The sequence below is a fragment of the Photinus pyralis genome, unplaced genomic scaffold (genome assembly GCF_008802855.1).
Source record: "Photinus pyralis isolate 1611_PpyrPB1 unplaced genomic scaffold, Ppyr1.3 Ppyr1.4_LG1, whole genome shotgun sequence".
Lineage (NCBI taxonomy): Eukaryota > Metazoa > Arthropoda > Insecta > Coleoptera > Lampyridae > Photinus > Photinus pyralis.
Genome location: NW_022170249.1, coordinates 57,132,603 through 57,147,231, shown reverse-complemented (window position 1 = coordinate 57,147,231; position 14,629 = coordinate 57,132,603). Strand labels below are relative to the sequence as shown.

Sequence of the window (14,629 nt, the reverse complement as noted above, 5' to 3'; positions counted from 1 at the left end):
GAAATCTTGCGTGGTAACTATTTTCATTCCTTTCTTCATAACGTGTTCATGTAGAACTTTTAAATCCATAATGATGTAAATTTAAAGCGGTGTATAACTGAATTTTTAAACATTTATCTTAACTGACCGTAATATCGCAATTTTTTGAGTATTTTGTGGGTTAGTAGGTTTCAGCAGATTCATAACATTAACATTTATGAAAAACCCAAACTTTATTCAAACATACACGAGTATATTAAATACAATATTATAGTGACTTAATTATCTAAATCATTTTCTACCTCAAAATCAAGACCAAGAACATTGTAGCCATCCACGTCTTCTTCGATAGCTGTATCTCCCATTAAGTTGTTATAAAACGATTGACAGTCTAAGGGAATGAGGTGCATCATTTCCTGTAAATTTTTCCATTTTGCATCTGCAATCGGTTTTCCTTTCGGCCAAAGAGGAATCACTTCCCAAAAATCAGAATCATTCTTTCCTTTTCTACAATTCCTTTTTCTAATATCTACTTGTTGCTCAGGTTCATCAAAGTTGTCTTGCTGAACAGTTATTATAAACGGTTGATTCTTTTCTACACGAATGGATCGAATTTTCAGCCAGTTTATTTTATCACCTTTATTAGAAGTTTTTCTATTTACAATATTCTTTTCAATATTTTGTACTCCAAAAAAATTTTCAGAATTCATTTTGGTTACAATAAATGGCTTCTTTTTTAACGATCAATTGAACTTACCTGTGAAGTTCGATCGAAATTATATGAGGTATCCAGTCCGAAGATATAATTGATATTTACTACGTAGTCCGCCCTCTTTGAGCTAAAGCCACAAGGTTTAAAGAAAACAAAATTCCCGCTTACCCCCTCTGCTCGTGCGTGTAGAGGTTTGAGAGAGTCATTATGTTGAAAGAAGTTTATTTGCCCCTTGGGAGGGGGGGAGGGACCTTATATCTTCGGATTGGATACCTCATATAATTTCGATCGAACTTCACAGGTAAGTTCAATTGATCGTTAAATTATATTTCGGTATCCAGTCCGAAGATATAATTGATATTTACTACGTAGATGTTTAAAGAGCTGCGGCAAATAAACCTCCAAGTCATCACAATCTAGTAAAAACTCTAAGTTAGCCCAATAGCTAAACGTTAGTTGTGTTACAAAATTTATGTATTTATCAAACAAAAAATGTGTCTATACATGAGATTTGTCAAGAGAAATCGTGGTTATCCAAAATTGATAATGCAAAGTTATCTTGCTGATATAATGGCCTGTTGTAAAACCTGGCGAAAACTTCAGAATTTTTACTCCACCCGGCTGTTCTTCTAATAGCCTCTAGAGAAACGCCCTTTCGCCAAGCCATCGACGTCGAAGCGTGGCGAGTGGAATGAGGTTTGAAAATCGACGTATCCACGCCTGCGGACTCGAGGCTGTCTTTGATCCAGCGACTCAAGGTCTGTTTGGTAGCTGGTCGGTGTGGTTTCTTATAAGTTAAAAACAACAGATCCGAGTCAGGATGTCGAATGTTTGCTGTGTTGTTCAGGTATTTTAACAGCAAGGTAGCTACGCAATGTTAGGATTGACCTGGTAAAACGGTAGTTCTAGCACTGGTTGCGACCGTTCCAATCCGGATGTCTTTATATTGTCCGATATGAAGATTCTGACTCCCTTCTCATGTCGAACAATATTTGACGTTCTAATAACAGAAAAGGTTTGTACACGGTGTCCTGTAATCAGTGCCAACAAGGTTACTAAGCGTTTCGATAGTGTCTGTAGATCTACGACTTCTTCCGTGTTGAAAAAATCAAGAACTATTTGTGGATTCCAGGTAACATCATATCTAGGTTTGGATGGTCTCAACTTAAAAACTCCTTTTAAAAATCGCTTAATTAAGGAACACTGCTCTAGGTTGACGGCTAAGACTAATGAAAGTGCAGACCTGTGACTATTAAAGGATCCATAACCTAGGTTATAATTCTCCAAAATATCCTGCAAAAATCGCAGTACCTCAGTAGAATTTGCAGAAAAAGGATGAGTTCTAGTCTTCTTACAGAAGTCCCACCACAGCTTATAGGTCCTGTTGTATTGTTTGAGAGTTGCAGGTGCCAACGATTTCAGTATGGTGCTTGTAGACTCCTCTGGAGCTCCTTTCAGGCGGAAGGCTTTCCTGACAAAATTGTCGCCACCAGGGTAAGGTCCTTCGCCAAAGGATGTGGTCGATTGCTGAAAGGAGATGTCAACAGATTAATATCTGGATCAAAGAATAATAATTTGCTTGCGATAAGTTTGCAAAAAAGTGGAAACCAGGGTTGTGATTTCCAAAAAGGAAGAATTACAATTCCCGTCGCCTCGTCTTGCACAATTTTATTCAAGGTTCTCAACACTAAGTTAAAAGGCGGGAACGCATAGAAAAAAATAGCCCTGCCAATTTTCTGTAAAAGCATCTATAGCTTCTGCAGCTGGGTCTCTATGCCAAGAAAAGAATTTGTCGCACTTGTGATTGTCTTTTGACGCGAACAGGTCAATATCAGGGTTTCCGAAATTCTCTACTATTAGTAGGAAAGCGTGATGTGACAAGGCCCATTCCGTATCTGGAGGTAGACTTCGAGATTCGGCGTCCGCTTGCCAATTGTCCTTAGAAGAAACATAAGCAGCAAAAATCCAGACGTTTCTCTGTTCGCACCAGTTCCAAATATCTTGAGCATAATTATTAAGGGTCTTGTGCCGAACGCTCCCCATGCGGTTAACGCAGGCGATAGCCGTGGTGTTGTCCGATCTTATCAGAATGTTACAGTTCTTAAGATTCGCGGCGAAGCTTTTTAAACCGTTAAAAATCGCTAATAGTTCTAAAGTATTAATGTGTAACAATTGTTCGCCTAGATTCCACCATCCTCTAGCCGTCTGATTATTAGCGCAAGCCCCCCAACCCGTTAGGGACGCGTCTGAAAAGATTATTAAGTCAAAGTAATCTTTCTTTATGTCGTTGGAGGACGTCTGAATGTGTGAAGCCCACCAGTATAAATCAGAAAGAACTGATCTACTTAAAGGAAAGAACCAAGAGTTAAAACTTTCTCCCGAAAGTCTAAGAGCCCTGATCTTGGCTCGTTCAAGAGATTTTGTGTGGGCCCACCCGTATTTAATGGCGGGGCACGCAGCAATAAGAACGCCGATTAGTCGCGCAAAGTTTCTGATTGTACTCCTTCTGCGGTTTAGGGTGGTAATAATGAAATTGAAAATTTTCTCGCGTTTGTCGACAGGTAAAGCTAACCGTAAAGAGGGAGCATGGAACATGAAGCCCAAAAATTTACAGCTTGAATTAGGAGATATGTTACTTTTTGCGTAATTAATTATAAAACCCAAAGATTCCAGTAAGTCTATGCTCACTCGTGTGTGGTTTTCGCACTCTTCAAAAGAGTCTCCGATAATAAGAAAATCATCTAAATAATTGATTATTGTAATTCCTTCTCGCCGTAAAAAGGAAACCACTGGTTTAATTAATTTAGTAAAGACATAAGGAGCGCAGGCCAAACCAAACGGCAAGCAGGAAAACTCATAGAGACTATTGTCAAACCAGAAACGTAGAAATTTTCTGTCGTCCTTAAAAATTGGGACTACAAAATAAGCGTTTTCTAAATCAATCGTTGTTAGAAAAGAATTACTTCTTATTAGCTTTGATGCTGTTCTGTAGTCCTCCATTTTAAAATGGGGTGTCGACAAGAAGGTATTAAACTTTTTCAGATTTAAAATAAATCTCTTTTTGCCGTTAGGTTTATCTGCTAAAAAAATTGGCGAAATGAATTCGCCCGCAGAACTGGAACATTTTTCCACGGCTCCTAAGGCTAACAATTCCAGTACCGCTTCCCTTAACAATTTGCAATGGTTGACTGATGTTTTAAAACATGTCGGAGAATCCTGAATCGGTTTTGATAAAAAGGGCAATTTGAGACCCTGTGTCCAATCCAGAATCACAGAATTGGAAGATATTTGAGACCAGGCAGAATAAAAGTGTCTAAGACGGCCGGCGAACTTATTACCTACCTCGGTTATTGTTGTTTGCCTCTGCCTCTGAATGTGTCTCTCCGACTGTTCGATTCTCTGCGGTAGGAGCGCCCTTTGTAAAGATCCGTTTCTCCCTTGCGACGAATCGGGCGATTCCTGTTTTCCGACTGCGGTCGAGTAGCGGTGGCCGGCTTTTTGTTCCATCTCGCTGATTTTTGACGGAAGGATGTGGTGGGTACGGCAGGTGCTCTTAACTCTCTAGCCGTAGATTTAATAATTTTTGCCGATTTAATTTTGTCCGCTAAGTCCGACCCGAACAAAAAGGTATCCACTTCTGACGGATCTACAAGATCCTTATGCTGGAATTCTGTACATATGCAATCGTTAAACCGTAAAACCGTACGCCCGTAGCTTATAAGTTGATCGTAAGCGAAATTTTACAAAACCTTAAAATTTGCAATTCTGTGCGCCGACTCGTAATGAAAAGCGTTACGAGTCGCCGTTACCGAGCCGTTCCGATCGCAACCAACTTCACTTCTATTGTTTTCATTGACAAGCCGGTAGTGTACACCATTTATCCCTTGGTTTCCTTGCCGTTTGGACAGTTTACTGAAGTAAAATTGAATATAGAGTAGCATTATGAGGTAAGATTTTATTATTGAAGATTACATTGTACATTTACAATGTTATTTCTTTGTTTAAAAAAAATTAATATCCTAACCTAAAAATGACAATTTACATTTTTTTAGCTTAGAAAACAAAAAGAGAAAGAGAACCAAGAACACAACAACTAATCAATATAATATTTACTTATATTACATGGAAAATGACTACCATATGCGATCCAATACAATCAACCCATCGCTAGATGTAAATTACATCGAAAATAAATGGGGTGAAATGTCAGAAAAGTTAAATTCTGATCCAGATGGGCCTCAGCTGACTGTAGCTGATTGGAAAAAGGTAAAAACGATATGATTTATACAGCAAACTTCAGCACAAGTTTTGTAGCATTATTTTAAATCTCTTCATCGCTTTTTTTAAATAACCATCTTTTTTAGCGTTTTACAGATTGGAAGTACTTTGTGAAAAACAAATATAGGAAATTAAATGAGCACCGTTTAAAGACTGGATCAGGTCCTCAAAGCAGTATAACACTAACAGACATGGAAGAACGGGCACTCTGTGTATGGGGAAAAGTGACCGTAACCGGTGCGTTGGGTGTTACAAACTTCGATGGAATTTTATTAGATTCAGATACCATGATAATACCTCTTGAGGAGGAAATTACTGAACCAATGCCGGTTGAAGATGATACACCAGTAATAGTACCACCTGAAATTGAACCGGCTGTTACACCCGTTCCACCGCAAAAACCTGGGACAAAAACTCTACCTCGGCAAAAGCCATTGTCGATTGTGACAGAAAGCTTATTGAATACAATGAACAAATCCGAAAAAAATATTGAAGAATTAGGTTCCATTGTAAAACAATTTTCCGAAGAGTACATAAAGTGTAAAAAGGAAAAAAACAAAAACGAGCTTCTTCGACTTAAATTTGAAGTGGCAAAATATAAATTTGAAAACCAAAACTTTAAATTTGATTTTGATTAATAGTCTTTTTTTTAACATAAATGTCTTGGAGTTTTTTTTTTGTATTTTATAATAATAAATTATTTCTTATATATCTAGCTCTTGTAGCCCTCCCTTCTTGCAGAACATCATTGTACTCCAAATTGCCTTCTAAAAACATTGTACATTTTATTTGAGGTAATGATGTACATGAAAACGTTTACCTATGCCAATCTCGTCTCTATATTCTATTTCTTCCTCCGGAAGAGGAATCCTTGCCCGGAGAGCAATATTGTGAAGAACACAGCAAGAATAAATGATGTTAGCTGCTCTACTCGGATGGTATAAAAGAACTCTGTGCCTTGACAAACATCTAAAACGTCCTTTTAATATGCCGTTGGTTCTTTCAATAACATTTCGAGCCGTCTTGAATTGGTTATTAAAACGTTCTTCTGGGCTTCCTTGCTCAAAATTCGAAAAGGGAGTAAATAGCCATGGTTCAAGGGGGTATCCGCTATCACCTGTAAATTTGGTAAAAAAAATTGTTTTTTTTCTATTATAACATTGTTAAATATGTTTAAATACCAAGTAAATGCGTGGACTTATCTCCATTATCATACTCCCGCTTTAAATAAGTTTTAATATTACTCATTTGCCATATTGCAGAATCATGGACGGACCCAGGATATCTGGCATTGCAAGCAATAATTTTTGTGTTAGAATCCGAAATCTAATTTTACAAAATAAATAATTAATATTCATTTTCTATACGTCTTATCCTTTAACATACGAGCATAACATTTATTGAGTGTTTTCCTTTTCTGTTTATATAAACAAAAGGGGGATGGTGAACGTCATTCGTAGGTGGAGCAAGAATTTCAACATGAGTTCCATCTACAACTCCAAGAACACCACGTACATTCCACTTGTTGTAAAATCTGAATAAAGTTGAAGGTTTTATCTAAAATACTTATGTGCTTAATGTTTTACCCTTGTTTAATATTATTTTTTGTTTCGAAGTCAGTCGGAAATTGAACCCATTCTGGCAACAAATGTTGTGATATTAAAGATGTTATTTCGTGTATTATTCTTGAAACTGATGGCTGACTCAAAGAAATCCAACAGCTACTTCCTACAGGATTTTGAAATGAACCAGTGGCAACAAAGTTTAGTGTTGTTAGAACCTGTCGAATTTGGGTAATTATTGCACTGGCACCGGCACATAAGAAGGCGACAGCGGGCTATACCATTTTTTAAACAATGGCTATACGCAGACTGCAGAACCCACTCAGTGGCGCACAAATTAATAGAATATGAATAGTAAGGATGCGTCATCTTTCGCCTTCTTATGTATCTGTACCTGTAGGTACCAATTTGTAGTTATTACAGCATAGGTATTGAAAATGATATGTATAAAAATATACCTAGGTATTACCTTTAAATGAAGCGGAATACTTCCTGTGTTTTGGTAATGGGGGCCTATTTCCTCGATCAAACCCATTACACTTACTTTGTCCAAACGAAACATTTGTTTAAAGTCTTTCTCGCTTGTTTCAAAAACATTAAGCGAGTCCCTTAACTGTCTCTTCGTTATTCTCATGAAATTACTTAAAAATAATTATACGCAAATTTTAATGTTATATGAAGTTTGTTTATGAAAATTGCGTTATGCTTTTAAATATTGATTCTTACCGATCATTATCTTCTTCGAGAAGAGCACCAATATGTAAATAGAAGCGCATATTATTCATTTTGATGCGCTCGGATAAGTTTAGGTCAGATAATCTGTCACCGTAAGAATTTACGACAAGCCGTAGGGACTTCCGAGAATTTGTAAGATCCGGGCGGACACAGAATTGCCTTTTTTAGTTCCGATCTTACGAGTGCCCGTAAACCCGCTTACGATCTCGGATATTTTACACAGAATTCCAACATTAATTTCTTTATTAAGGATCGGTGCGATTAATGAACGTCGCGTCATTGATTCCGTAAAGAATAAATCAGTAAAAAGCCGGCCGGCGTCCGTAAACGAAGTTAGCAATTTGTCCCTTAAGGGAGAAGGAATGTTGCTAGACTCCTCTAAAATAGCCGAAAAACCTAGACCTAACGCTAATAGGCCCCTACTTAATTGGCTTTGTAGGCTCGATCTCGCTTTGTCGCGATTTAAGTTAGCGCCTGACAGAACCGCTGCTACTTCCGGGTTTAGGATCGGTGGACTCAAAGCTTCACAATTCGAATCGAGAAAATACGTTTCGAAAAGCTTAGTTTTTAGCTGTTGAGTTATGCCGTGCTTTAAAAAAAAAATTCCACCTAGTTATAATTTCTGGGTGTAAAAGGAGTTTCTGAGAAATATTTTTGTCCGGGTTATCCCCCAACAGCTCCAAAATCTCCTCCGTCAACTCTGCCTCATCGTTGATTAATAAAACGTCAGCATTCGTAACCGAATTCTCCGTAGGAACATGTAGGTCACGGTCATGGTCCTGTGTGGATAAATTCGCCGTTTGCGGGATGGAAATGGCGCCGGTCTGACTGCGGCCTTCGCTTGAAGGTGCAGATACCGAGCCGCGCGGGCTGCGACTATCACTAAAAGAGCAAGATTTGCGAATATGTGATACTGTATCCCGCGGATAACAGCTATCACGGTCGCTATTGCCCGACGCATCTGAACCCACGCTGCTCGAGCGATGGCGAACAGAAACGTGGCGTCCTTTAGGCGGCCTGTTTTCTTTCGATGTCGAACGACGAGCGCGGGTACGTTTACGTTCCAATTTTCGTTCTAATTTAAGCAAACGTCGAAGGAGCTGTTTTTTAGAAAGCCCTTCATCTGAATCGCTTGATCTAGAGCGAGCTCGTTTACTATGTTTTCCCATCCTAAAAATGAAAATTCCTAAAACGTTAGTGTAAGTACTTACAAGGACAGATCTACCTAACGTGGCTAGCACAAGAGAACGAATGACTCTCTCAAACCTCTACACGCACGAGCAGAGGGGGTAAGCGGGAATTTTGTTTTCTTTAAACCTTGTGGCTTTAGCTCAAAGAGGGCGGACTACGTAGTAAATATCAATTATATCTTCGGACTGGATACCGAAATATAATTCCGGCATTCTTTCATAACATTAACGTAATCCTCTGGCATGTATAGTCGCTGTTGCCGTTTTAACGCACATTCTATTTCACCGAAGTCTGAATCATTCGGAAGAAAACTATGTCCGGAGTGTAAAAACTTTAAAGTAATATCATCCAAACTAGGAGATTTACTTAAAATATATTTCAGCATCAGAGTGAGCTTTATATTTCTATTCTGACCTCCACATGAGTCACTCCATAGTATAAGATGATTAACATTGTTGTTTAAGTTTTCAATATGCTTCAAAAGGCAAGATCCGACCTCTTGCGCTCCTCTTCCGGCGACCCCTTCTGTCCAGACATAGCAATATCCTTTGTCATCTTTTCCGCTGTGTACGCCCAAGTTGTACACCCAAAGTTGTCGTTTATAGAAAACAATGCTGGTTGGGATTCGGGGTAACGGCAACGTTTTTTAGAGGTCGAATGTTAGGCACTCATACTCATCATTTTCCTTTGCCAATTTAAAATCCTGCCGTCTTAATTTTTGAGCCCCTTCTGCGTTTTCTAAATGGTTCTCATGTTGCTTTTTTATTTCTTGTTGTTTATTAAGATTTGCTTCATTTGTAGCTTTCATGTTTAAAGTGTCGCAAGTGTTACACGTATCCTTCTTTAGACTTTTAAATTTCAAGTTGAAACGCTCGTAGAAAATTTTTTTGTAGGAACTAAAGCTCACAGGATTTTCCGTTTCCAAACGGTACATCTCAAACATCTTTTGTATTGTTACATCTGGTGGTAGGAATTGCGCCGTTGTCGCTTCTCGACGATAGTGTGAAGTATACTTTGGAATACGATTAATCTGATCCACTACTTTTTGAACTTTATCGTCCGCCAATTTGTTATAGCCCCCTTGTTTTTGTCCCCTTTGATCTGTAATAGGAATAACGCCCCTAAATTTTTTAAGAGCTGTGTGCACCCTGAAAGATGTTATGCCCAGAGTTTTGAGGTAGATGCTTTTACAAACAATTTGGCCGTGTATATTATATCGTCGAGAAAATTGTCGCTTATCAGGATCCCTTCCATACAATCTCTTCTTAGGAAACTGTTGTACACCAGCAGCAATAAAAGTGACTTGGCTATCATATGACTTCAAAGACCAAAACCGTTCAAACTCTATCTTTCGGATTTCTAAGGAAACATTGTCGTGGCATTTCATTGTGCATTTACAGTCAAAATCAATAAAAGTCTTTGCTTGAATTTTCTTCCCTTTATAGTTAAAGTAATCCCGGTTGCTGTTTCGATTTTCCTTGTTTCCGCTTCTACTAACATTTGCATGTTTTCTTTTTCTGCCTTTCCGTGGTCTTATACGTTCCTTATCTAGGTTTCCTTCTTGAACATCAGCATCAGCAACAACGTGCGATACTTTTGTGTGCATTGCTGTATCCGATTCCGAACAATCGCTCTCGGTCGCGTAATTTGGATCACGGACAGAATCATCGTCATCTTCGGATGGATAGGTACCGGCATTTTCATAGTGTTTGTCTTTATAGCTACTGGTACTAGGATGAATTTCGTAGTCTTTGTCTTGTTCCACAAGTTCGGTTTGGTCAGTGCTAATAATGTTGTTATCGGTCTTGTTACAATTTTCTATAAATTAATATATGAATAGCACGTGGCACACTAAAAAGCCCACTTACCTGGATACGTGAGGTCCTCTTCTGATTTATTCACTTCATAGGCGTTTGACTTATTTGAACTAGGAAGGATCACGTCTTCCACGAGATTTTCTGATTCTACATTGAACGAAATGTTCTTTTCACTTTCTATCTTACTATCTCCTATAACAACACGAAATCGAAAATGCAGTAGCTATTGAGTACACCAGAAAATGCATCTTACCAGAAAGTTGGTTTTTATTCTTAAGTAAAGTAATTATTTTTAATGTCCGATTGTTAAACATGATTAACTTAACTATGCTGCACCAAGGAAACTGAAAATCAACTACACTAACTTAACTAACTAACACAATAACAGAATTCCGACGGGGTCTGATTTTAAAACTCGCAAAATCAGATAGGTTATGTACAAGAACTGATTTTTGCAGAAAGCTACCAAACCACTTGGTTGCGCAGTTTGAATAATTTTCATCGACCAAGTGGGTTAGTATGATTCTGCGTAATCATAGGGTCTTCATTTCAATAAAATGGTTTGGTAGTAGAGTCACTAGCGCATGGCTATTGCAGTATACTGCTTGGCTGGTTTCTGCAAATTAAAGAATCTTTTATAGCAAGTTCGAGTTTCCATTAAGCCCGTTTTCAGACATATTGTGGGTTGGTAGGTTTCTGCATAACTACGTCCAATTGTTGAGAACCTAAATACGGGTTCAATAAATAAAAAACAAGCGCTAGCCCAGGAAATCAAGGAGAGGGCCTTAAAAATAATTGCTAATTGTTGGGTATGGCAACACTGCATAGTTTTTCTAGGGAGGACACTACCTGTATGTTACGAATGATAATTACACGTTTATGTGGGCACTTCGTTTTACTTAATTCACCTAGTACATCTACAATTACAACACTAATGTTCAGGATACTGACTTTTCAATTGATCAGCTAAACATGATCTTAAGTAACATAAAAAATGCTGAGTGTGTTAGCAATGTTGAGGCATTTAATATAAAAACGGAACTTTCGAAAGAACCAGCAAACAAAAATATTTCGAAGCAAGTGTCATTTCATTCGACACGCAAAAAAAATAAAAATAAGAACCACAAACGCAAACCCAACCACCAAGAAATAAATATTATTAAGGAGGTGTTGACACAGTCGTTGGTTGTATCTAATGATCCAGAAAATGATCATTTTTATTAATAAAAATTAATTAAGGTTTATAAGATTATGTTTATTAATTTATAACAAGTTTCTAAGTTTATCCAATATATTATATATCGATTATATAAATTTACAATAATGTACCTAGGCATAAAAAAAATTTACAAGCATAATATTAAATAAGCTATTAGGGTCATAGTCAAAATGTATTATATTAGGCTATTTATAGGTTTAAATGGATATATTTTTTTAAAAAGGAACAACATTATTTTCGAGTTGTATCTGGTCACATAATTGTGTTGCACCAAACTCCTACTTACAGATTTATTTCGTATTATTTGTCATTGTAGATTTAATGAGCTGAAAAATATTACTTGTAGGATGAAAGAGGAATCAGTGAGTGATATATAAACTGGAATAAATAGTTTTATTGATAAAATTTTGTGTATTATATGAACCTAATTGATTGGTGTACCTTACAACTTATTTGTAAGAACTTGTATATGTTCAGTCCATTTCAAATATTTTTCAATTACGACACATCTCATGGAAAAAGTCTGCTAACTTTCTACACTTAATTCACACCACACACTTGTCGTATTTAGTTCATCGAACACCACAGCCAAGCATCATTAACTAGCCCATGTTTGACAATCGTGGCAATGTGAGCAAATGTACAGTTAATACAGGCACCAAAACTGGAGCCATTTGTAGCAAAGCTGTAAACTGTTTGATGGTAACATAAACGCCGTCATACACATCGCACGTATCATTCTACATAAATTCTCTCTTGACATTGCACCCGTCAATGCAATTTTCAGTATACATAAGAAGGTGCATTGTCCACAATACTTGAGACTCACACCACCGTAGTTTTAGCTAACCCGAAAGCCGTGCAAACATTGTTAACGTCTTTACGCGTATTAAGCATCTCCCACACGTAAATACCAAGCAATTTGGCTCGTATTTTAGTGATTTGTAGCTAAATCTAACCTTTCAAATTCAATCGTTCCGAAGAATCTAAAAAACGAAAATATCTATACTTTTAACAATTTCTATCAATTCTACTTACCCGGAAACGTTTCTCTACCTCATATCATATATCTATCGATTAGAGAAGAGTAAAAAATGTAAGGTTAGGGTTAGATTGTTTGACAGTTCGTTGATGAACAATTTGGCAACGTCGGTACGCTATCCTCTTATTAGCCCTTCATAAAGTTTGGCGTGTGTTATTTTATTGAATTAAGTAGGTTAAAATTGAATTTTTTGAACTAATAATTATTTGATCCCAGGTGCATTCACATTATGTACGCAATTGTTGAATTTGATGATAATCATGGGGGAGGGGTTTGCGCAATACCTTCGTTATGGTTGACACCAAAGAAAAAAGAAGCTTTTTGGCCGCCATTTAAGGGTGTAATCCAGTACTACAACATTTATGCGAAAATAGTGCGATTTATATTTCGTCTCAATTCTGTAAAACATGAGATGAAAGACGGGACTAATTTTTTTCGTGTAAATTATACATTTAAAAAGTATGCTACAGAACAAAATTTTAATATTTAAGAAAAATCAATTTTTTAGAGCACTGCCAATAAAAAATGAACTTTTATAGGTAAAATGTCGTCAACACAAATTATTTTAAAAATCTCCCTGTAGCATACTCAGAAAAAACATTAGCAAACCATAGAGCCATCGACCAAACTTTCAAATAAATTACAAAAAATTTTAGATCAATTCGAAATTTTTTACGAAAACTTGTAGCGTTTAGTGAAGTCATTCACCATTTATAAATGTACAGTAGGTAACACATCATACAGCCGGCCTGACTTCATTAGCGACATTGTTGCGTTTATCGGGACTAATTTAGAAATAGAAACCGGATTCATTAGAACGTATTATAATTCCATAATATACTGGGTATTAGAATTCACACGGAAAATGTGATTTATTTTTGGGTGAATTAAAAGTTTACGTCTTTTCTTACGTTTTTTGTAACACCCCTAATATTTTAGTGTGATCAAAATTTGAGATTATTCCCATGAAGCATCTTTCGGAAAAAGATATAGTTTGCGAAAAAAGCGTTAGTTCTCATTTATTTTGCGTTGTTCCCGAATTAGACGAAATTTTGAAACACCCCTAAAATTTTAGTTTGATACAAATTTGAGATTATTTCCCTGTAGCATCCTTCGGAAAGAGACATAGTTTGCGAAAAAAGCGTTAGTTCTCATTTATTTTGTGTTGTTCCCGAATTAGACGAAATCTTGAAACACCCCTAAAATTTTAGTGTGATACAAATTTGAGATTATTTCCCTGTAGCATCCTTCGGAAAGAGACATAGTTTGCGAAAAAAGCGTTAGTTCTCATTTATTTTGTGTTGTTCCCGAATTAGACGAAATCTTGAAACACCCCTAAAATTTTAGTTTGATACAAATTTGAGATTATTTCCCTGTAGCATCCTTCGGAAAGAGACATAGTTTGCGAAAAAAGCGTTAGTTCTCATTTATTTGTGTTGTTCCCGAATAGACGAAATTTTGAAAAACCCCTACTAATAAATGTTTGGGATTTGGATATGCATTTTTTAAATATATCTAATTATAGGTACTTATTCGCTTACATGCGTTATTTTCCAGATAGAGTCAATATAGTTCATGATCATGAAGTAACTATACTGGGTTTAAAAAAATATATACGTCTTATGAATAACTGGGAAAAGTGAAATTATTGAGGATTAGCCGCTGTGACAATGATTTGCGTTTTCTAATCGATGTTTAATTATATATGCATATTCGTCACAATGGCTAATGACCTAGGTAAATTAGCGTAATTACTTGTTTACTTTATACAATGGTTGATGGGCAGGTAAATTCTTCAATCTTTGTTTATTCGTTTCGATTTCATTACAAGTAAGTATTATGCAACCCATCATACGTCAATCAGAAATAAAATTTAAGTGGAATACACCCTTAAGGATCAAAGTAAATTCGATAAGGCACTGTCACAGCGTGAAGCAGTAGATGAAAGTTCGTGGCAATTGTATAATGTATCAAGAATATTTTACGAAACAGGTTAGTTAGTAAATACTAATTATGAGTATTGAGGTTAACATTTTTTCCCTCTCTTTCCTTGTTTTAAATTTTTCCCTGTGGTTTCGACCATGACTACATGAT

The 14,629-nt window shown here is 36.7% G+C and overlaps 4 protein-coding genes across 4 annotated transcripts; 1 reads left to right on the top strand and 3 right to left on the bottom strand.

Annotated features, from left to right (window-relative positions):
• Positions 1-1,215: 1,215 nt before the first annotated feature.
• LOC116159409 lies at positions 1,216-4,224 on the bottom strand. The gene is made up of 2 exons (XM_031472380.1): positions 4,034-4,224; positions 1,216-2,218 (listed from the first exon to the last, which is right to left on the bottom strand). Exons 1-2 carry the CDS (start codon positions 4,196-4,198, stop codon positions 1,559-1,561), a joined length of 825 nt encoding a protein of 274 aa, XP_031328240.1. The 5' UTR covers positions 4,199-4,224; the 3' UTR covers positions 1,216-1,558.
• Positions 4,225-4,338: 114 nt separating this feature from the next.
• On the top strand, positions 4,339-5,632 carry LOC116159410. The gene is made up of 3 exons (XM_031472381.1): positions 4,339-4,638; positions 4,744-4,957; positions 5,056-5,632. The coding sequence occupies exons 1-3, from the start codon at positions 4,634-4,636 to the stop codon at positions 5,605-5,607; spliced, it is 771 nt and encodes a 256-aa protein (XP_031328241.1). The 5' UTR covers positions 4,339-4,633; the 3' UTR covers positions 5,608-5,632.
• On the bottom strand, positions 5,590-8,438 carry LOC116159408 (putative nuclease HARBI1). The gene is made up of 7 exons (XM_031472379.1): positions 7,258-8,438; positions 7,001-7,172; positions 6,556-6,749; positions 6,356-6,503; positions 6,151-6,295; positions 5,790-6,086; positions 5,590-5,736 (listed from the first exon to the last, which is right to left on the bottom strand). The coding sequence occupies exons 1-7, from the start codon at positions 7,314-7,316 to the stop codon at positions 5,654-5,656; spliced, it is 1,098 nt and encodes a 365-aa protein (XP_031328239.1). The 5' UTR covers positions 7,317-8,438; the 3' UTR covers positions 5,590-5,653.
• Positions 8,439-8,594: 156 nt separating this feature from the next.
• On the bottom strand, positions 8,595-12,167 carry LOC116163997. The gene is made up of 3 exons (XM_031478128.1): positions 12,147-12,167; positions 10,326-10,497; positions 8,595-10,275 (listed from the first exon to the last, which is right to left on the bottom strand). Exons 1-3 carry the CDS (start codon positions 12,165-12,167, stop codon positions 9,104-9,106), a joined length of 1,365 nt encoding a protein of 454 aa, XP_031333988.1. The 3' UTR covers positions 8,595-9,103.
• Positions 12,168-14,629: the final 2,462 nt, after the last annotated feature.

Bases quoted from the DNA above. Each gene is read 5' to 3' on its own strand.
- LOC116159409 (XM_031472380.1), bottom strand. From the start codon at position 4,198: ATGGAACAAAAAGCCGGCCACCGCTACTCGACCGCAGTCGGAAAACAG. The intron at 2,219-4,033 runs GTAGGTAATAAG...ATCTCCTTTCAG, and splicing joins GGCAAACAACAATAACCGAG to CAATCGACCACATCCTTTGG.
- LOC116159410 (XM_031472381.1), top strand. The intron at 4,958-5,055 runs GTAAAAACGATA...CATCTTTTTTAG, and splicing joins CTGTAGCTGATTGGAAAAAG to CGTTTTACAGATTGGAAGTA.
- LOC116159408 (XM_031472379.1), bottom strand. From the start codon at position 7,316: ATGAATAATATGCGCTTCTATTTACATATTGGTGCTCTTCTCGAAGAA. The intron at 7,173-7,257 runs GTAAGAATCAAT...ATTATTTTTAAG, and splicing joins CTCGAAGAAGATAATGATCG to TAATTTCATGAGAATAACGA. The intron at 6,750-7,000 runs GTAATACCTAGG...CAAATTCGACAG, and splicing joins GTATTCCGCTTCATTTAAAG to GTTCTAACAACACTAAACTT.
- LOC116163997 (XM_031478128.1), bottom strand. From the start codon at position 12,167: ATGGCTCCAGTTTTGGTGCCT. The intron at 10,498-12,146 runs GTATTAACTGTA...TGTACTCAATAG, and splicing joins TGGCTCCAGTTTTGGTGCCT to CTACTGCATTTTCGATTTCG. The intron at 10,276-10,325 runs GTAAGTGGGCTT...ATTAATTTATAG, and splicing joins AGAGGACCTCACGTATCCAG to AAAATTGTAACAAGACCGAT.